General features: G+C 37.3%; 1 protein-coding gene across 1 annotated transcript; it reads right to left on the bottom strand.

The window, feature by feature from the left end:
* Positions 1 to 162: 162 nt before the first annotated feature.
* On the bottom strand, positions 163 to 20970 carry col9a3 (collagen, type IX, alpha 3). Its single transcript, XM_057363341.1, has 33 exons — positions 20809 to 20970; positions 20361 to 20646; positions 19647 to 19715; positions 18887 to 18922; positions 18615 to 18686; positions 18467 to 18520; positions 16651 to 16686; positions 16379 to 16402; positions 15431 to 15484; positions 15197 to 15250; positions 13329 to 13370; positions 11463 to 11519; positions 11316 to 11369; positions 11142 to 11195; positions 10086 to 10139; positions 9916 to 9969; positions 9750 to 9803; positions 9572 to 9625; positions 9442 to 9495; positions 9281 to 9334; positions 9132 to 9176; positions 8283 to 8336; positions 8046 to 8099; positions 7521 to 7574; positions 7183 to 7254; positions 6120 to 6155; positions 5562 to 5606; positions 5388 to 5420; positions 3274 to 3420; positions 3125 to 3179; positions 2848 to 3030; positions 1341 to 1418; positions 163 to 964 (listed from the first exon to the last, which is right to left on the bottom strand). The coding sequence occupies exons 2-33, from the start codon at positions 20424 to 20426 to the stop codon at positions 780 to 782; spliced, it is 2037 nt and encodes a 678-aa protein (XP_057219324.1). The 5' UTR covers positions 20427 to 20646; positions 20809 to 20970; the 3' UTR covers positions 163 to 779.
* Between the last annotated feature and the right edge of the window lie 2576 nt (positions 20971 to 23546).

A 23546-nucleotide genomic window follows, 5' to 3' on the forward strand; every position in this document is an offset into this window, starting at 1 on the left:
AATAGTTGGTGTTTTTGCCAACTTTCAAGCAAAACATTTGTTGCCTAAATATTTTTTAATGCATTAAATAAAATGTTATTTATTAAAACAAACATCATTGATGTATTATTGAAAAGTTCAGAGAGTCAAGCTCTAAGAGAAATTATTTACTGAAAAGTGTCTTTATTATTTTTTACATCATGCTGTAGCAATGTACTGTACACACAACAGTAACTTGGAAATAAATAGTATTTAAAAGAATGTATAATGTTAATCGTTACAGCACCAGTATCTAGTGGATGAGGTTAGAGCCTACAGATTTTTACAAGAGTTTGAAGCATCTGAATCGATGCAGTTTTTTATTCTTCAAAGAGTGATTTTGTACACATTTAAGGAAGTAAATGTTGGACAAAAAGACAAAGCAAAACAATTAAAAACACAAACGTTTGAAAATGCTGATGCAGTAAAACGTCAAATATTTCTACATTTGTTGATTTTAATCAAGTCCTTAGTTTTTTTTACTGCTGTTGCTTTCACGCCTCAGTCAGCTTCTCCCGTCTCTCAGTGAAGTTTAGTCTTTTGTTGTATCAACACATGCTGGTGATTCAAGTCTGAGGATGTTCATCAGTTATGCTGACTGAGTCGAAATCACACAGTTCCACTCTCGTTTGTTCATCGCTGAAATGCTGTGATGATCCACAAACGTTTCTTCACATATTCCTCTCAAAAACACTTCTGAAAGTGAATTCTGTTATTTCTTTCACTCTTGTTCTCTTGTCTCTCCTGATCATGCAGATGTTTTAGTGCTTCTTGGGATTGGAAGACTTCCCATGAACCACAGCACCCTGGCATGCTGACGTGTCACAGATTCCAGGTGATCCCTGGTGTCCTGTGCGTCCTGTTCTTCCGGCTTCTCCTTGCTCTCCTGGATCTCCAGGTGCTCCATCACGCCCATCTTTAACGATGCCATTCACACCAGGCAAACCTGTTGGGCAAAGAGAGAAGACACTGAATCTCAGTTGGGTTTGTTGACTAGCTGAGGAACTTTACTGAGGTCTTAAATGGAGATACTTGACTCAGACAAGCGAGCAAAACTTAGACGATCTTATTTGAGAATTTGCTTTATACTCTGTGACTTTGTTTCAAAATGAAACAAATCTACAACATCAGCGCTGCTTTTGAAGTGATTTGAATCAACATCGGAACAAATTCAAGCTAAGCATATTATTGTCTATTGTCTTTTAAAAAGCTATGACTATTGAGTACATAAACTGCATGAAGTCCAATATTTATACTTCACTATCTTTTATCTTTTAAAGTGAACTACTTTTTTAATGCATGTATTACAAGTCTGTACATACCCTGTTCACCCTGGTCTCCAGCAGGCCCTTCGATGGCTTTACCAACTGGACCCTTATCACCCGGCTCACCAAAATCCCCTGAAGAGTAAGAAAAAGGAGTAAGAAGTTAGTTTCTTTTATATAAAACTAATATAACAACTGTGAAGATAAAGTGTCCACTATTGCACCACTAGTGATACCAAACACCAAAAAAATAATGACAACAGGTTTTCTGAAGAACAAAACAGGTTGTAATAAAACAGAACACAGTTCAAGCCATTAATGCTGCTGTGTTAGCAACAATGCCTAAAACAATCAACATTATGCTCTGCGAAATCTTACTGTTATAAAGGTTATAAATCAGATACTTGTTTATTTTGGGCTTTTTATTTATTACGATATGTTGCGTGGCTTTTATTTTGAAAGCTCTTGGTTAGCAGGTAGATTATGCCTGAGTGAACTGACTTACAAAAAGTGAGTGCAAACGATATAATATGAACTTTTATTTTATTTGATCTGGCCCTTTCTCTCTGTATTGCAGTGATTAACTACAGTAGTGGTCAAAAGTGATGTCCAACTTTTTACTCTTTATTCAAATATATTATTACATGGCTCGTCGGAATGCTTGATTCTGATTGGCCAGTCACGACATTTGCAGGTTCGTTATTCCCAGACAACAACCTCTCAAAACTAATAACACACGGTCACCCGGATGCAGCAAATCATTTTGACAGGATTTTTGAAAATGTAAATATAAATATGTCTTTAAATAACATATATGACATCATGTTTACAAACGATTAAACCAAATTGCCTGTTCGTGACGTTTGAACGTCGTTTCTTACCTTAAAACCCGAAAGTAAACGTCTTTTCTTTGCGGAAGGTCGGCATTCGGTAAAAATGAGCTAATAAATATTTCTAATTCACATTCCATGTCCAGTTTTTTCTCATGTGGCAAGTAGCCGTGTAATAAGCAGGATAATGTACAAGCAGCCAGCTGTTATCGTGAAATAAGCCTCTTCCGTGTTATACAAGACCCTCTGCTTCGCATACATCTTTAATTGTACTTATTAAAGATGTATGCATGTTGCATTGATGTGTTTGGAACGTAAACTGAAGCTTAGCTTTGGGAAAAATTTAGGGTGGTTTGGCAAAACTATCTGTAAAACGCATGTATGCTTTATTTCCTGCAAGTTGCTTGGTTTTCGAATAAAACTCATTCTCTGATATGCTGTAGTGAAAAGTCTTATTATGAAAAGCAATTAAGCCTGCTCCCTGACTCACCACATGCCCAGCTATCAATGGCAACTCAGAGTTTTTATAATTGTATAATTTAAACATTAAACTCATGACAAATGATAAACTCATGCCACCTCTGAGCAGTTTTAAGCTGTCTAAAAATAGTTTGACACAACAGTATGATTTCCACAGTGTATCATATCCTATTTGAATTGATCCCACTGAAAATCTATTCTAGTACCTTTCAACTGCAAAAACAGATGCATGCTTTCTCAAAGATGTCGCTCACCTCTTGGACCAGAATCGCCAAGATCTCCTGGCAGTCCTCTATAACCTGGTGGACCACGTGCTCCAGGGTGACCAATGGATCCAACTTCTCCTGGCCTCCCTTGAGCTCCAGAAGGTCCGGGGCGTCCCACAGCACCAGGGGCCAGAGGTCTTCTTAGGTTTGCGGCCAGCTGAGCAATTTGATCTAAGATGGACATTGGCAGATTGTAAACTCATTCAGTCCTTTTCAAAAAAACAGTATAATGTAGACTAAGTGTGGTGTAGTGTAAATGTCTTACCATCAATCATTGATCCACACAGTTCCCTGATGTGCTGCTCACTGGTCAGTTTGCCCTGAGACATAATGAACAATCAGTTCAAGTTGTAAAGTATAACAGTATAATAGAATCAGCATACTCTTACAGTACATTATCAGACAGTTACTCACAGGAACACCAGTCTTCCCAGCAAATCCAGGAAAACCTTGCTCTCCTTGTAATCCCATCGTTCCCGTTCTTCCAGGTGCACCTCTTGGTCCGGTTTCTCCCTGTGGTCCTGCAACTCCTTTAGGTCCGAGTTCACCACGCTTACCTGACTATAACACAGTGAAAATGAAAAAACACATGATTGACATTTACTGTAGGGCTGCCCCAATATCATATATTCTGTAGCTGAAAGTATTAAATGTAACAATATTATTTTTCTTTGATCAGTGCAACTTTTATGTAGGAAAATAGTCCCTGATCGACTGTAAAGAGCAACAGAATGTTTTGTTTATATTGCTAAGGGTGGTTGCTAAAGGTTCTGCGCAGTGATAAACATAATCACGTTTGTTGGATCAATGTGAATGAGAATTTAGAACGTTGATGTTTGTTGGCCTTTGTTGGTGTTTGTTGGCATTTATCATGAATAAAACACACGATAAAACTATTGACCGATCAAAATCAAGTACTAGAACTGTTTTATAAAAATATTATGAATTGAGTCATGTTACAGGTTACTGTGTCCAGGGAAAGAATTTTAAGGGGCACGGAGTTCCAGTTCAGGATGTTTAGTTTTTATCAATGTATCATCCTCCAAACCATGCAAATTTTATAAATAACATCAATATAATAGTTTTTAAAATAGCGCTACATACATACATTTGAACTGAATTTAAAAAAGTGAATCTCGGCCATCCGTCACTGTTAAAAAACAAACAAACGCAATCAAAGCTGTTACAAAAAGCGAGCTGAACAAAGGGTATTGTGTTGCCTTCTTGAGCTTTAGCGTTGAGTTTGTATTTTTATAACAGCTGCGTATCATACGATCACTGTTGGACAATGGTCAAACATGCAAAAGAATACAGTGACCACGACTGTACATATTTAATAGGTAAATATTTTGTTACTTCCAAATTTATAACAGCAAATATATAATCTTATAAAACATCCTTTAACGTATTTGAATGAATAAAATATAAAACTATTATAATAACGATATTTTTACTTTTCTTACAAAATATTCTGAAGTGGTAGAATAAATGGATTATGTCATGTGCAGTGCTTTAGAGACTATTGTGTGTATATATGTGTGATTAATAGTGATGACATCCCACTACTGGAAGGTAGCACTTATGCTGCATTCCAGACTGGGATTTTGGATATTCCCACTTCAAACAAATAAATGTCTGGAACGGCACTGGAAGTCAGACATGGGACCTCTGAACTCTCAGAATGATCAACCCAGACCTGAGGAAGACACGTCGTTTTAAGTCACGCCCAAAATGCTTCCTGTCAGAGAGATTAGCGCAGAGCTACCTAATGTCAGAAAGTTGATCGATCAAACAAGGTTCACGGAATTCTAACCAATTAAAGTACAAAGGCCAAGTAGAATTTAAGCCAAACAAACTGGAAAAGACAGAACGATACTGTCGGCAGACAGGCGCTAACAGACGGCAGTTTTAATGACGACTGTGTAGTGAGATGTGATAAGGCAAATTTAACAAAGCCAACGGTTTAACTATAAAAACGATAAATGGGAAGATTTCAGAGATAAAAACTACTGAACTTTTGTGAATTCTGCTGTTTTAAATGAAAACTTAGGTGGTTTGTCACATAATGTTCTGCTTAACATGCCTGAAATCATGACAGATAGGTTTATAACATATGAGGATAAGATATGACTGTGTGTATATGTTAGATTTAATTAACAGCAGAATTCAATAGACTGCAGAACTAATGAAATGAGTATTTCAAAATGATATTTCTTTGGTCAAATTTGTATTCAACATTATTAAGTCAGTGGATTGGCAAATGGTTCCTTGAGTAAATAAATATGTTGTACCAGCAATATCTCCAAATACAGTTTTTTGTTGGCATATGTCAACGTGCACAAGAAAGTACTGGAACCTTTTTTCCTACTGCTGACTACCTTTCAGCTCACAACATGTATACTATAGCTTCCTAAACCTAATTGTGTTACTGTATTGACCATTCAGCATGAAGGACTAAAATAAGCAAACTACTGTGCTACATAATGATACGAAAACAGGGACAGAGAGATACTGAATATTAAACCCACCTCTCCTTTCCGCCCGACAGGGCCATAGGGACCCTAAAATACAAGGAAATAGTGTCAGTCCTGAATATCTTGAATTATCTATATATCAATATTTAGGAATATTCGCTATTATCAGAAAGTATAGACTTGTATGTATTCAACATATCAATATAATTACAGAAATGAGTTACATACTGGCTCTCCATTCTCTCCTGGTAAACCGTCACTTCCGGCCACACCCTAAAACAAACAAACACACACCACTGTAACAACAAAACAACCTATAACCACCTGAACACTTCAGTAAGAACACATGGACAGTAAGCGTCAGGAGCTTAATGTTAATGTTCACATCAACAATTGGAATGGAAAGAAAATGAAATGATTCACTGTGCCACATTGTTGCTGACCACATGATCATGACAGTACAATTTTCTTAATAGGTACTTTTAAGCATATTAATGCATCATCATGTTACAAAGCAAAGGTCGTCTCAAACTAGTTTCATCAAAATGACAATGAGTTCATTGTTCTTCAGTGGTCCCATGCCACTTTGGAAGAAATTTCCTGACTTTATATTATATAAACATGGACCAGAGTCTAAAAGAGATGCTTCCAACATCTTGTGAAATCTATGCCACGAAGAACTGAGACTAATGCATCAAAGCTTCAGTATAGTGTTCCTAATAAACGAGACACTGAGTGTTTCAATATGTCAAGTTATTTCATCACACTGTGACTTATTATACTTACCATGTCTCCTTTAGGACCTCTAGCCCCAAGAGGGCCCTGTGAGTGAGTAAGTGTGTGTGAGAGAGAGAGAGAGAGAGAGAGAGAAAGAGAGAGAGAGAGAGAGTATTAAAATAAATAGAACATGAAAGTATGGGCCAAGGTAGGCGCACTGTGTAGGTATGTGAGTGTGTGTGTGTGTGTGTGTGTGTGTGTGTGTGTGTGTGTGTGTGTGTGTGTGTGTGCGTGTGTGTGCGCGTGTGTTTATCAGCGGATGTCGGTGGCTGCAGAATACAGACAGTCTTTGTTCTGTATCCTGAGCCATAGGGTCCGAACAGAAGAAGACTTTGTTCCCACTTTAGATCTTTACTAAAAAACTAAGCTAATGCGATGCATTAAAAAGTAGAAACATTACATTACATAATTATTACTGATGAAAAATCACCACCAGGATGCTAAGATTTTGCGAATGATTTCTAACTTGCCAAGAATGTAGAATGTTTCTGAGTGGTTGTTATTGCTTTGCTATTTATGTTGTTCTGAGTGGTTCCTTACAGGCCAAGGCCAGTCAAAAAAACTTTAGATACAGCTCACGTCAGAAGAAGCAAAGTCTATGGGATTTTGTCCAACTGTTTTATCGTCTGCTGATCAGAACACAGAAAGTGAAAACATACCCTTCCTCACAATTGAAGGTATTATTCGTGAAAAACAATGTGGTGGTATACACTAGTAACATTGACGCTCGACTTAGCAAACGCTACTTAAACATTGTCAAGCGTGTTAAACAATGTGAATGTATTAATGTGTCTTTGTCTGAAAGTATTTCAAATTTATATTGTATAGGGGGTATACATATAATTTCTTACAATGACAAAACAATCTAGACAATTTGTGTATTGTGCTTTTTTACAATGTGTACCTCTTATAAGGAAGTTGAAATACAAACACACCTCAACCTAGACGCTATATTATTATAGTAAGATTTTTCTTTTCTTTTTTCCTGTAAGCATTTTCGTTCACACTGTATCCTCTGGAGAAATATCATGTAAATAAATGTTATTTTAAGATGGTCTACAAAATCACTTACCCTCTCACCAAACCCGCCTCTAATTCCAGTCGGGCCGGGTAAACCCGGATCCCCAAGAGCACCTTTAACACCCTATATGGAAAAGCAAAACTTCACAACGCAGTCAGACTGCAATGACATCACGCTATTAATGCTAACCAGATGCATTATACTGTATGTCTGTCCTCACTGAATATGCAACGCAGCAATGTGACCGATTCAAAACAAACAACTGGTTAAATGCCTTGTCACTACTGGTGAGGACGGAAGGTCAAATTAACATGGATGGGATTTAACACCTGATCAGGGAAAACATTTATCACATTAAAATGAAAAATAAAACCGTATGCACAACTGACCTGGAATCCTTTTACACCTTGTGGACCAGCGTTTCCAGGTAGTCCAATGCCACCCTAAAACAATGACACAAATACAAACATCATCCCATGAACTAAAAAAAAGAATTAGGACACCAATGCCCAAACCGCCCCGTTATGACAAATATCTATTCGGGCCATTGAGCATAATGAGGCACTTTCACTATATACTAGATAGGATTTTAAGACCATACATGACTAGAGATCAACATTGCAAAAGCAATATAATACGGTGTATTTTAATATTATGCGTTTGAAAGGTTGCAAAAATCATATTGTCAAATATGAATAAATGACTCTGAAAATTATTGAGTATTGAGAAAATTAATTCAAAACTTCTGTGAAGTCTGTGAAAAGTGTGTTATGAATGTAAAGATGGTATTGCAAGAGTATTGATCAGCATTGAGATACTGATCAGTTCAACATGTGTTTCTCTAGACTTGATCAGCCGGTTTAAAACAACATAAAAAAGTCTCCAGTAGTAATTTTGGTTATTGGTTTACTTACAGCTACACCTCTGGGTCCAACCTCTCCTCTCTCTCCAGGGATGCCAATCTCGCCCTGTCAAGTAACTCAGTGTCAGTATATTACAGTAATAGCTTTATTAGTGCAGCAATCAGCACAACAGCACCAATGATTGATGATCACATAATCTATTATTCAACTCTCAACTCGACATGCTGTATGTCTTGGTATTTCTACACTTGTGTTGTTTGATGTGTTTATTTTGCATCAGATACATACAGGGATACCTGGCTCTCCAGATGGTCCGGTTTTTCCCATCTCCCCCGGTTTTCCCTGAATGGAGGACAATGATTAACCACATTAGAATGTACCTTAAAGGGATAGTTCACCTAAAAATGAAAAGTCTGTCATGAATTACTCACTCTCTAGTTGCTCCATACCTGTACACATTTCTTTGTTTGGTTGAATACAGAGAAAGATATTTGGACGAATGCTTGTAACCAAACTGTCCAAAAGTGCCCCAGAACTGTTTGCTGTCCTACATTCTTGCAAATATCTTCTTTTGTGTTCAACAGAGCAAACCTACTATGGGAGTCAATAGGGTCCAAGAACTGTTTGGTTATAAGCATTCTTCCAAATATCTTTCTCTGTGTTCATCAGAACAAAGACATTTATACTCGAATGTGAGTAAATGATGACAGAATTTTTATTTTTGGGTGAACTATCCCTTTAAACAACCCTCCAAGCTTTCAAGTAAATCAGATACCACAGTATTGGTGTAATGAGTCTGACAAGTTATTACCAAGGATGCTAACCATCCTTGGTAATCTGTTCTCTGGTAGTCTGTACCAGAGTAGTCTGTTCTCATCTCAGGCTTTTTCAACCTCCCACTTTGCATATTCAACACTACCAAAAAATAACATGTCATTTACATTTCCTTCACTCAGCCCACATGAAAAAAACGCGAAAATTTACTGTAGCAAATTGCAGTATAATTACTATAGTAATAACTAACAAGTTTCAAACCCTTGACAACATATTATTTCCTTACAATGTCACTGGCTGTCTCTTGATCTGGTCTATGCATTCACTAACAAATTCAACAGATTGGTAGGTTGATGTACTTACAACTTCTCCCTTGGCTCCTTTGCTACCAGCTTTTCCTTGCAAACCCTGGATTACACACAGATAAACACGAATCACGCAAACATCAATGCATGCAATGCTAACATTGGGATATCAACATTTAAACTGCTTAAGCAGCTGATAATACTTACAGGCAATCCATTAGGTCCTTTCTCACCAGATACCCCAGATGGTCCAGCATCGCCCTACAAACCCAAGCCCACACATTAACCACTGGCATTACTGTGGTTTAACTGAGATATACTGCTGTTTAAACTAGTTACTAGTACAAATGTTTCAGCTGTTAACACACCTTTTCACCATCCAGGCCTGGAGTCCCATCCTTCCCATCTCGACCTGGCATGCCCTACAATTTAACAACGCTCACATTTTAGGAAAATCCAATCATCATTTATGGACACAAGCAAATAAAAGTTACTTACAGGTTCACCTTTGGGTCCTACACCTCCCAGTACTCCCTTTGGGCCCGTTCTTCCCTGTTGAGAGGACAACTTTAAATCTCTTTCATATTCATAATACGTATACTTCAACTACACCAAAATAAACGGCATGTTTTAATTCAAATGAACCCGAATCTAGGTTTGTATTTCCATAACTTACAATCTCTCCTTTGGGCCCTTTAAAACCTTGAGGTCCTTTCTCACCAGAGTCACCCTGGAATATACAAAAAGACAAAACGCATTTATGAATGAGATTTACTCCTGATGCAAACACACACCTTAATAGAAATAATCAACATAATAAAGGTGAATAAGAGGACACTCACCGTTTTTCCAATGACACCAGCAATGCCGGGTTTTCCTCTGAAGCCAGGCAATCCCTACAGAGAGATGTCACTCATCAAAGACAATTCTGCATGTTTGCATTGATGCTCGATTTCCGTAAAATGTGAAAAGTGGAAACATGTAAGTGCTGTTGACATAATGGAGGACTTACTCTATCACCTACTGGCCCTACTGGACCCGGCACACCCCTCAGACCCCGGGGACCCTGAATATATCAAGAACAAATAAATAATAAAATACATGTAATAGATTTTCCACAAAGCAATTCCAATGTTCACATCTGTTAATTTTACACATTAAGTGTTAACAAAATAGAATTATAGTGTCATGAACACAATTCAATGGCAATTGATAATAATTCACAAGGTTGTTGATTTATACGAATTCTTCGAATGTCATTCAATTTTTTTACTACGTTCTGATTTTAAATCAGTGACTATTAAGTTTTGGGGTGGGTCTTAATTGTTGTTTTTCTCGAACAATTTAGCTACCTTGTAAAATAATTGGTTTAACAGCTCTCTCTTCTTAAGGCATAACCTAGTTGATAAAGCTGTTCTTACTGGCAGGGCTGGAATCTTTTACCCAGCTTTTATCCACATAATAGCCCCTAAATGCAATGCAAATTTCATACATAAATATGGTGGGTTTTAAAAAATATGTCCCCAACTAGAGTCTCGCCAGTGGATCTCGGCCATTTCCCCATCTGATTACTGGTAAACATTGGAAAAACAGCCTAATTCTTTAATTTGAGACATAGAGCTGTGGAACTCATGGTTACGACTGACCTTGTTGTTTTACTTGCTTTGCTTTTTTACAATCACACAATTTACAATCTACACTTGTCCACTCTCATTCCAACAGGCTCCGCTGTTTGCTACTGTTGATGGCTTAGTTGTCCTGAGCAACGTAACGTAAACCTATTGTCAGTTCTTTAGGTCTTTAAGACAATGAGATTTAAGACAGAGCTAAACATTATTGCACAGGGCTATTTATCCTCCCAAAACAGCGTAAGGGCAAATTAGTGTTGTTTGAAGGTGTATATGAACTCTTGTTTGGCCAAATGTGATGCAACCTAACACCAAAACATCTCTAAATACTTTGTATTAAATGTGTGTGACTCTATGTTTTGTTACAGCTTAAAAGCATTTGAATTCCAATTGGCTTCATGGTGCTCTGGAGGAGTGAGTCAGTCCCACCTGTAACCCACCTGTAAACCCACTGTACCCGGGATTCCGGGAGGACCAGGCGGACCCTGATCGCCCTGAAAGGAGAATACACAAAAATCACATCAACACATTAACCAAGCTGCATTCTGGTTTTGTTTTTATTATTATTTTAAAAGAGTTTGACCTTAGTATTTATAATGTTAGTAAAACCTTACCAGTTCTCCATCTTTTCCCACCTCTCCCTTATCTCCTTTATGACCTGTATGACCCTAAATGGAACGCAGAACTAGCTCAGAAATTACTGTAAAATATTTTGTAGCATAACGTGTAAATGTCAATGAAGAGCTGTTGTGATAAAGTACCTTAAACCCAGGCATTCCAGGAGGTCCGGGAGGACCTGGAGGACAGATGGACGGACACTACAAACAAGACAATGATGCAATCAATCTGCATGCAAAGAAAATCAAGACTGCTGACAGTTGATCCTTTTCAGCAAGATAACATTAGCTCTTCGTTTTTAAACAATGTTGTGAACTGAACTAAAGCTCATGACTTTGTGTTGATTGTGAGAAAATGTTGGGCAGACTGCCCTACATACAGCAGGGGTGAGCGGGACACAAACTAACGTGGGGTTTATTGTAACATGGATGTTTTACATGTAGTTATATAGGATTGAACGATCTGTGTTTTTGGTCGTTTTCTCTCATTGCCAGATGACAGTTACCTTTGTGATAAGTTTTGATGCGTTTTCACTGAGATACTGGACAAAGAGTGTATTGGCAGCATTAAAGTAAATTTATTTAATTTAATTTAATTTAATTCAATTCCATTTTTATTTTTACAGCGCTTTAACAATTTGCATTGCATCAAAGCAGCTGTAGAAATAAACCAAAACCAAGAAAAACAACATAAGTTAAACACATAGAAAGTAGATAAACCTTAAAAGTAACATGAAATAGAGAAGGTAAGGGAAAAAAGCAAATGCACACACATTCACAGACACAGACACGTATAAACACACATACAATACATAGGCATTGTATACAATGAACAACTCTCATGTTATTATTGCAAGTCTTACAGATGATCTATAGATACATACTATAGATGTCATGGCTCTGCTTCATTAAGTCATGTTTTTCTTGGTCCTGTAGCAGAGTCATGACAAAGCCTTTGGTTATGTGTGGAGAGAAACATATTATTGTCCTTTTGACAATAATATACGTTCTCTCCAGTGTCTCTTCTCTGTTCCCGCCATCTCGTTTCCTCACCCACACCTGCCCCATGTCGTTATCCCTTGTTTGTCTTCCCTTTAAATACCCTCTTGTTTCTTTGTCTTGTGCTCGTGAGTTGTACTACGTCGTGTATGTGTATCGTGTCTGTCAGTGGTCCTGTTATCCTGTTTTGCTGTTTAAAGAACCCAGTCTTAGTAAGTGTTTAGTTTAGTTTAGTTTGTCAAGTTATGTTTAGTCAAGTGTTATGTTAGTTTAGTCCAGTCCAGTTAATTTTTTCCTGTCAAAGTTCGTGTATTATTTATTCTGTTAGTGTCATTTTTTTCCCCATTGTGGGTTTTTTGTTTCTAGTTGGACAAAGTCTTTTTGTTATCCCCGCATTCTTGCCTGCCTGCATCTGGGTTCTTCTTCCACCACACCCTTCGTGACAATAGATATATTATTGACAGGTCAAAGAGAATTTGCAATAATATCATTGGTTGCAGTTGGTATTCCTGGGAAAAACAGTTATGTCTTTACGATCATATGTTTCATCATATGATTTGTCAGTTGGGTGTGTAAGTCACCAAATTTAGCCTTATATTATCTAAATCACTGTCTTACAGTATCAAGGAAACTAACCATTATGATTTTTTGTTATAACTGTGCAGCATGTTCCCATACTGTATTGACTGTATATCTATCCATATGTATTGAGGGATGGCTGGATGATAGATGTGTGGATATCTATCTATTATAGACAGATTTATTATTCTAGTGTAAACTCATTATTCGTTGATCTAAAGTGTTCATCTGTATCAGAGCTGTGTGTGTTGCTTGTGTAAAAATCTGATTAATCAAGCTCAAATATTTTTTGAGTGGGTGAGCTAAAACCCAAAAGTTATTGGTTGTGCACCGCTCTCCCCTACTTCTGAAAATAAGCAGCATACTTTAAAATGCATTGTTACTGCATGGCAGTGGTTTTTAAAGCAAAAAGTGGCGATCATCTTAACATACCAGCAGATCTCCACTACCTTCAGGAAGAGTTCCTGGAAGCCCCTAAAAAGATGGAGAAGAAAGCAAATTACATATATCATCTATCCATCCAGCCTTTTATCTTTGCTGTTTTTGAACTCATTCGCATATCAAACATCATTTAAACTAAAGGGATAGTTCACCCAAAAGTGTAAATTATGTCTTCATTTACTCATCCTCAGGTTGATTCCAACCCTGTGTACAATTCTTTGTTATGCTGGAAACAAAAGAAGTTTTTTTGAAGAATGTGAAAGACACTTCTTGAGTTCTTTGGTTACAAACATTCTTCCAAATATCTTTGTGTTTAGCAGAACAATGAAATGCACGCAGGTTTGGAGCAACCTGAGGATGAGTAATTGATTACATATTTTTTGGGTGAACTATCTCTTAAAGTCCCTGTGAACCGGATGCTGCCAGTTTTTACTTTCGTATTCTGCCACATTTCCAAGTGAAACGGAATATCAAATAAGAAAAATTGTGGCTGTGGCTTGTATTTCCCGTTGCAAAATGATTGGATATGGAAAAGCAGGCGTTATATTATGGAACTGGTGCCCTAGGTAAGATTTTATTTTGTGCCCCTTCAATACAAAATAAATGAATGAAATAAAATATCTGACAATTACATGTTTTAAAAGCTAAATTTATGATTGTTTTAATAAAACATGAATTGTGATTAACAAAGGAAGGAAATAAATAACAACTAAAAAACTCTTTGTAATAAAAGTTTCTAATTACCTTCTCATTGCTTGAAAATAATTTTTTGAACTAATTATTTAAACTGATTGTTTACTCAATAATAGTGTTTCAATATTAGCCCTTATAAAACTCATATTTGATAAGTACTATTATTATTCAGATAAAGTTTACGTTTTTTAAAACATTTTGTTACCCTCTGCGCAAATGCTTTAGGGACACAGATAGAAGTTTGTTGTATTGTTTTGGATTTACTTGAATAAAAGGCACGGGCTAGTCACAGTGCCGCTAAACAAACTTTGCAGTTCACTAAGTTGAAACCAGTAAAAAACAGCACGCAATGTTACCAGTAAAGTGGTTCTAAATAAGCTATTTTAATATAGTATGTAAACATAAATGGCTGACATAAACGTATAATTCGTACCTCTATATTGCTATATTTGTTTCCTACCTTTCGCATCTGATATTTTTTTATTTTAACTCACATTTTGCATAAAAAAATGGATGTTTGTGTTTACACATGTGGCAAAACTAATACATTTACTAACTGTGTCGACATGTGTAACCGGCCCCACCTAAATCTGCTGGGAAGCAGGCGCACTAACAAGGAGGCTAAATGCCACGGACACTAGCATCAGTCACTAGAGCACCTCTTGAAGTCGGGGAGTGAGGTTTACCTACACAGCTCACACTAGCTGTTCTCCGTTGCACATGCATAAATGTATAATTAATAGATGATGAATTATAATCGCGTCATGATAAAAGCTGTTCACATGTTGCGTCTTTTTGTGCTCTTGTTTGGCGCCCCTCAAAGCATTTTGCACCCTAGGCAATCGCCTATTCCGCCTATGCCTCAGGCTGGCCCTGCTGGCAGCAAACTGAGAGATGGGGAGGAGTTAACGGATGCTTCGCCCAAGCCTTCTTACTGACGTCATCGGAGATGGATAGCCACAAGAGAGTGGAAGTGTTTTTTTTTCTGATTGAAGATTGTGAGAGAATGATCCACACTGATAAGCTATTAATAATAAACACTGCATTAGGAATTGTAATTTTTTATTTCACCGGGACTTTAAGCAACCTGCTATATAGCTCGTTTGTCGTTTTTTAAAAGCATGTTTTGTGTCCTCTGCTGACATGCCTTTGTATGTGGTACTTACAGGTGGTCCGTCTTGGCCTGGCTGACCAGAAAGTCCTGGAAGACCCTCAGGTCCCTACAACCCATCACACAAACTTGTGTCATCAATCACAACATTTGTGAGAGTGTGCTGATATGTTTAGAAATATGAAAAACAGTTATCATTGAAAATCCTTTGGCACTTAAAATGCTTAAAACTGCTTACAATAAAAAACGGTTCTCAGAGCGTGAATGTAATCTTTAAACAGACACTTACAGGCAGACCCTGAGGCCCTGGTCCACCTGGAAGACCATCAGCTCCAGAAAGACCCTTAAATCAGAAAACACAAATGCAAATGCTAAGTACAGAACATAATGGCTGGTTGACACGTTGAATATATTTGTATTTTTAATAAAAGATATTAGCAAAAACTATATCTTGAACTTTCATACCGCTCAACTGTCATCTCTAAACAATAACGTGGTGACTAAACACAATTTTTATGTCATTCATAGCTAACTATAAAGCTTGGCACTAACAATGCTGAGGTTGCTGAGGTCTGGTGTTCAAAGAAATGCATATTCTGACAAAAAGTGTCCCTTAAAAGTTTTGTGTGTAATTTTTAGGAGGATATATTGACAGAAATGCTATCTATTGTACATTACTATGTCTTCAGAGGTGTATAAAGACCTTACATAATGAATCGTTATATTTTTATTACATTAGAATGCATGAAAATTGACCGTTTTTTCCCCCAAAGTAACTGTAAACAGACAAACTGCTCTACATAGGGCGTTTCGTAAATACATTATCTCCTTCGGCAAAGAAGCGAAAACGCGACAACATCTTAGCCTTGTGTCAGCCGCCGTAGTGCTTTGAAAAGGAATTCGCAACCTCACCACTAATGGCTGGAATACACTACAAGACTTTTAAAATCTGAACAGATCATAAACTTGCAGACTTTTTGAAAGTTTCAGATAGAAACACACTAACTGATCAAGTCTGCAGACTGGCACAGACTTTCTGCAACAAGTCCAGACTGAAAATCTGGGCAAAATCTGAGCAAGTCTTGTAGTGTATTTCAGCCTTAAAATGCCACTAAATTATATATACTGGACCTTTAAATGCACTGTCATTCTTTCATAAACATTCTGTCACATGGATATTATGTGCACACATAGCTAATCCCTGTTAAAATGATTATTTTGGATAGGTTGTACTCACTGCAGCTCCTGGTCTCCCTCTGCCCTGAGGTAAACAGAAGATTAAAAGTGTGTAAGGGTAGGAGTTCACGTGGTGGTCTGAATCAATGATTAGTGTGAAAGTTTACTGGATGCTGCAATTTAACATGTTTGTGAGACTTGGCGTAAGTCATTAAATAGGTAAGACTGGCATGTAAACCAGAGAGTTTTCTATTATATCTCTACAACATTATTTGGTACTGTGCTATTGCAGACAGGTTAAAAAGTATGAGCAAGTTTACTAAGAGCACTTACAGGGGGTCCTGGTGGACCGAAAGGTCCTTGTTCGCCCTGCAAACAAAGACAAAAAATAAAAATCATTCTGCACTGAAATTAACTAAAATACCTTTTCATGACAGTGTATTGTAAAATGTAAAACCTCTAAGACCCACCTTCATTTAACCTGAAATGCCAATAGGTAATGATAATACTACCTTAATTAACTGAATTCACCTAAATAAATGACATTATTAAACAGCTTTGTTAAAAAATAAATGGGCAATTCTGTGAAAATGTCAACCTTACCATGAAACATTAAAGCTTTTACCAAAGGTTTTTACTAGACTAACAGCACAGATGTCAACATTTGGTGGTTCAAATGTGAGGTCTCTATTCAAGTTTTTAAAGCATTTGTTTGTTTGTTTTTTAGTGTATGATTTTCCATAGTCAGATAAGTGCCATTTTCAGGATTGTCACATCTATAACGGTACATATTCCTCATAAAAGGGCACATGAAAATAAAAATAAAATAAATATTTTATGTTCTGTGAAGAGGCATCTCCATTTGTTGGGTATTATTGCTTCAAGTTTGTGCATTTCAATTCACAGAAATCCTACAAAGTTTGTTGTCTCCCAAAAACAGTGTCCTTTTTTGTCACATCACATCACATGTTTATTTCCCTTGTTTCAAATAGAAAACTCATACATAGAATGATATTTTTAGTTTAAATAGTTTAAACTCTATCAACAAGGGTTTAGTAAAATATAAACAAATGGTTCATTGGTAACAAATGGTAACAAATTACATTGGTAACAAATACATTCTCTGAGCGTTTTTATGTCACATCCATAACGCTGGAATTGCCCAAAAGACCTAGATCAGTCATAAAACTCTATAGAGGAGCAGGCTGTTCCTATATTGCTTCAATCCCCCAGCCAAATCAGTTTGAACATATTCTCCAACCCATATGACAGTAGTTTTGTCACTTTCCTCAAATTAGTGCCTCAACGAGCAACAGGAGATGCCACAGAAACTTTTATTAGAATGTTTTAATATTTTAATTTAATCTGTGTCAGAATTTGGAATTCCTGTAGCTCATTAGGTAAATCAGTGTCTCAACGATCACGGAACATACATACTGATAAAATGTATACATTGAATGCACATGTCTAGATCTGTTTAAGGGATGTTGTGCCTAACATCGCTGCTGCATCACTTCTACGCTCACTGCAGCATGTGTGTATTAGCAGTAGCAAGTCTTCATATTCGCCCAGCAGATCTACTTCTGCCAATACCAAATACAATGACACGTCATGACCATTAACAAGAATTGTCATGACTAAATAAAATAAGTAAAAATCCCCCAATGTTCATATATTAAATAAGGTTTAATGTGCAGATAACTCTTAAATAAGCAGTCCAATGTCCAGTTTACTGCCATCAGTCACACAGAATAATCAAGATTTTCCCTGATTCACCAAATGGATTAACAGAAAACCTGTGGTCGAAAGATTACACATTCCACCACATTAGGATGAAGAAAAACAACATCTCAAAAAAACCAAAGTCACATGATGCTCATTAAAACCGCTAGTGAGTGTACACGCCCATGCCAGTTAAGAGTCCCAAGAATCAAACCCATTTACAAAAAGAAGTGAAAAGAGGTTCTGAGCTTTAAGATCTTCTGGCAGATTCTCTACTGTAGTGAAGCATTACTGGTAAATGAAGGCATGCTGCTTAGCTTTTCAAACATACTCTTAGTGATGTCATGATGTCATGTTTGAGTGTTTACGGGGTTTGTGGGAGGATGGTTTTACTTAAGAGACTAATTTAAGTCAACAGATCACTTACTACTGCTCCTGGTGGTCCATCCTTTCCAGCGGGACCATCAGGACCTGTCAAACCCTACAAAACAATCACATTGACAAATCGAAAGAACATTTTATATTCCTTTAATTAACAAATTAAAAGACTATGGATTTAAAAACTATGGACCTACATCCACTCCAGGGAGGCCGGGTATTCCTGGGCTTCCAGCAGCCCCTGGTTTACGAGCTATTCCCTTTGGCCCCTGCAATGAAAAACAGCAAAAGTGAGTCTTGGACCATATGATTTGTGCCTTGATTATTAGTTGACATGGTTCTTAAAAGTAAAACCTAGAAGTAACAAATGCAAATGAACATGGCGGACTCAAGGTTAGCTTTCAGTCCAAAAATATATCAAATGATTGGAAGGCATTGGATTATGAAGTAAGAAAGCAGAGACACTCACGGGCTTTCCAGCAAGTCCAGCAGGACCATCCTTACCCTGCAGAGAAAACATTTATTTAATTTGGGATATAAATAATAACACAACAACAAGAACAATAAGACTAATGCAGATTTATATTAACATACTGATAACTTTAGTACTTTTTTGAGAAGAACAGATATAGTCAGAGCTGAATAAAACTGAGGCGTAAAGAGGGAGTGGAGGGTAGTTGGGGGGGAGGGTTGTGTTTGATTTCAGCAGGCTGAATGAATGGTCCCTCTGTCACTGAACTTCTACAGCCTGTGCTAAACAGGGTGTCATTGACTAAGGAAACATTCCCTGTTATTCACAGTTTACGTTTGTAAATTCCTGAAAGTGTGTTCCTCCTCAGACAACAAAACACACCCAATGTAGAACAATAAGGACACCTTCAAATTATATACATGAATATATGAATGAATAATTTATTATATTAAAGAAATTAATAATACATATAATACATTACTTTTATTCTATTTTTTTTTTTCTTAATATAGCTAATGTTAAAGGTCAGTTGTAAGAAGGTTTTACATTAAAATTCAACATATTTGGTGGAAGAACCGTATCAAAAGATAAATACAATTTCCCATTTCCGCATTAGATGTTTAAACTTGCAGTAGCTCTGAGCTCAGAAAGTGTACCAAGAAAAACATCCTCTCGAGGAAAGAGGAAAATAGCAAATTATTTTCCATTCTTCTCAAACCAGTTTTTTTACAATTTAAACATCTATATGTCAACTCACATCAATGCCATCTTTCCCTGGGGGTCCAGGTGGACCTGGCAGTCCAGGTGAACCACGCAGACCTGGCCTCTGTTATAACACAAACAATCCCAAAAAATGTAAACAAATTTAATATAGGACACTGACAAGTATACTTAATCATGTTAAAGTTCATAATGTGAAACTGATATCCGTCAATGTTATACATTGTTCTATCAAGCATATCTTATCACATTTATTCACAACTAGCACTCATATAGCTCCACAGATTTAATTAATTAAATATATTTTTTAAATATTGACGCAGACGCCAGTGGTTACAGACAGATACACAAAAAGCAAAATTTTCGCCATGCTTAAAATGGCACTGATCAGTATGAACCTTTTGGACTTAAGACTGAACTGCAATGTCTCAAGCTGCTATGAAAGAACGTACATTGTGAAAGTGTAAAACAACACTGTATTGAGTCGGAAGCATTTGCAGCGAAACAAATATAAATGAAAATAAATTAGTAATACAATATATCTTTAGGGAGTTTACAGACCCTTCGCACACCGGATGTATATAGATATTACTGACAGTTAATATCTCTCTGGCGGGATACAGTTTCAGACACAAAAGTGAACCAGCAAACAAGCTCAGTGCATAATAGAAGCCGAACCTTGAGCTAAAGCAACAGGTTACCAATAGTCTTACATGCTGCGACCAAAATCATCCTTCATTGAGTGTCTTACCTGGGCAAAAGATGATGTTAACAGCTGGCACAGAAATAGAAGCTGAAGAGCTGACAACACGGCCATGGCTACTGTACTCCCCACAATCCTGTGCCCTGCGCCGGGTTACCGCTGCTGAATGACTCTCAGCATGAAGATAAAGCCCAGGCTGCATCTGAAGGGGCAGAGCTCAGTCCAGCGGAGGGGGTGGAAATGAACTCAAGAGAGACTAGTTTCACTGCAGGACATGCTCAGAATTCCACTACATCCTCAAAGACTAATGAGGAAAGAAATCTTTGAGAAGGTCCTGGGAAAGAAACACATCACAGCCAATTTCAGATTTTGTCATAGTAAAGAAAAGATTATGCAGCCATGTGTTTCAGCAATTGCTTGATTTTATGTTTCCATTCATTTGTAAGCAAAGTGTACATGTCTTTTTTATGATGAATTATTATGACACAGAACTCACTGGATGGTCCATCACATTTACTGGCACGCTGTTCACTTTTCCTGCATGAGCTATGAAACACTTAATCCATTATGTCTCATAGTGAACATTTTTCCCTCAGAAATTGCTTGATTTTAGCAGGTCCGACAGATGTGAAATTCCTCGAAACAGGATCAGTGCTCACTCCGTGTAAAAAATGGTCTTTATTGTGAACAGCAGAAAATCCATCGTCTTGCATTCGTGGAACTTGAACAAAAAACAACAAAACAAAAGAACAACAAAGGAATCATATAAGCTTGAATCATGCAGATGGATTAGGACAGAGGTGGACGAAGTACACAACTTCCTTACTTGAGTGAAAGTACAGATACTACTGGTCAAATATTACTCCACTACAAGTAAAAGTTGTAAAGACAGATTCTTAAGTAAAAGTACAGAAGTACGTGCTTTTAAAAGTACTCAAGTATTAAAAGTAAATTTCCTTTATGTCAGTTGTGAATTGTTTTATTGTCGTATAATTTATGCCTCTGAAGCAACCTACCGAATACACTGAGTAGCTCATCAGGGGTATTAAATGAGTAGTTCACTTCAAAATTTGCCCCCATTGACTTTCCATAGTAGTTTTTATTCCTACTATGGAAAGTCAATGGGGGCAAATTTTGCAGTGAGCAACTCCTTTAAGAGCTTTATATGTTTAGCACATATGTTTAGTTTAGATATAATCCTGTATGATCATTTAGCCGAATTATCCTCATTAGCCCCCTGGGCCTATATGTATTTATGAGCAGTGTTCTTTTATTTTGTATATTCCCTTAACCAGTTTTAGCAGCAATTTACCAGTAAGTAGTAAGGTTCTTGTAAATAGTAAAGTGTAGAAGCCATGTGTTTGTTGGATTTATTACCATTTGTATTTCCATAATTTAACTACAAACATAAACTATAGCTAGTATAATGAAACTATGGTATGTTTAGTTGCTGTGGTTTTACTAAAGATTATTAATTGGAGTATGGTTCCTATAGAAAATGGTAAATATGTTGATACTGTGGTTTTACTGCAAATACTCAACTCAACTCAACTTTATTTATATAGCGCTTTTACAATTTTCATTGTTACAAAGCAGCTGTACATGAGACACATTGACTACAAGCAAAACAATCAAAGTTGTACCTGCAAAAACAAGAAAAGGTTGAAAACACAGAAGACAGACACACCCACACACAAAACACTCCACACACACAACACGCACCAACACACACACACACAGAGACACACACACACACGGATGCGCACGCACACACACACACACACACACACACACACACACACACACACACACACACACACAACACACACACACACGTACGTACACGGACAAGTACGCACACACGCTCAGTGAGAGCACACATTTAGGATAAAGGAGAGAGAAGCACAGGTCAAATATAACAGACTATAAATTCCTATATGCAATATTAATTAAGTAAAACTTTAAGATTCTAAAGCAGCCCCCCCGGTCAGGCAGATAGTGCAAAAACAGTATGCAAACGGTGGCGAGGAACCCAAAACTCTAATCGAGAAAAAAAACCTCAGGAGAACCCAGGCCCAACCAGGGGATTCCAGTTCCCCTCTGGCAAAAGCTGCTGCCTCTGCACAAGCTCCAGAGAACTTGCACAACAAGGCTAAATAAAATAAATAAACTTAATAATAAAATAAATTATAGTTTAAGATTATCATTAATAATCTAATAGCATTTGAAGTTTTGTGGTGAAGACATGTCAAGAGACCGCGTCCTTCTTTATCCAGCTCTATCATCTCAGCTCTTGTCAGGTCCCCACTTCCCATTCTCCGCTCTACCATCAGGTCAGGCCATGAACTGCATCCTGCTCGCTGTGGTAACCTTGGAACAATGAGACAAGACTGGCTGAGAGTAGAGTACTGTTCTGTACTCTTTGATGCAACAAGTACATCAGTTGTGTTTTTGGTTCCGGTTGATCTAACTAATGCAGCCTAAACCCTCTGAAGATTTATATTATGGAAGAGTAGTGTATGCAAGATTAAAAAGATGCGTCTTTAGTCTAGATTTAAACTGACAGAGTGTGTCTGCCTCCCGGACAGTGCAGGGAAGACTATTCCAAAGTTTAGGCGCTAGATAGGAAAAGGATCTACCACCTGCACTTGATTTTGAAATTCTAGGTATTACCAACTGACAGGACGCCTGAGAGCGTAATGCACGTGAAGGACTGTAATACAAAAGGAGTTCATTCAAGTACTGAGGAGCTAAACCATGTAAGGCTTTATAGGTAATAAGCAAGATTTTAAAGTTAACGCGATGCTTTATAGGTAACCAGTGCAAGGTTGACAGAACCGGGCTAATATGTTCATACTTTTTTGTACGTGTAAGAACTCGAGCTGCCGCGTTTTGGACCAATTGGAGTTTTTGTAATAAGCCTGCAGGGCAACCACCTAACAGTGCATTACAGTAATCTAGTCTTGATGTCATGAATGCATGAATTAACTTCTCTGCATCTGAGATTGACAGCATATGACGTAGTTTAGATATATTCTTAAAATGGAAAAACGCAATTTTACAGGTGTTGGCGACGTGGCTCTCAAATGACAGATTACTATCGAATAGAACGCCAAGATTCTTTGCTGACGACGAGGGTTTTATGGAACATCCGTCAATAGTTAAACAGTATTCTTGGTTGTTACTTATAGCAGTTTTCGGTCCAATAAGTAACACTTCCGTTTTGTCCGAGTT

Source organism: Triplophysa rosa, linkage group LG21, assembly GCF_024868665.1.
Source record: "Triplophysa rosa linkage group LG21, Trosa_1v2, whole genome shotgun sequence".
Taxonomy (NCBI): Eukaryota; Metazoa; Chordata; class Actinopteri; order Cypriniformes; family Nemacheilidae; genus Triplophysa; species Triplophysa rosa.

What these genes read in the sequence shown, in the direction of transcription:
- col9a3 (XM_057363341.1), bottom strand. Translation starts at nt 20,426, where the DNA reads ATGGCCGTGTTGTCAGCTCTTCAGCTTCTATTTCTGTGCCAGCTGTTA. An exon ending in AAGGAGCCAAGGGAGAAGTT is followed by an intron (nt 8,337 to 9,131) that starts GTAAGTACATCA and finishes TCCTCCATTCAG; the next exon opens with GGAAAACCGGGGGAGATGGG. An exon ending in GAGGCGGGTTTGGTGAGAGG is followed by an intron (nt 6,156 to 7,182) that starts GTAAGTGATTTT and finishes ACTCACTCACAG; the next exon opens with GGCCCTCTTGGGGCTAGAGG.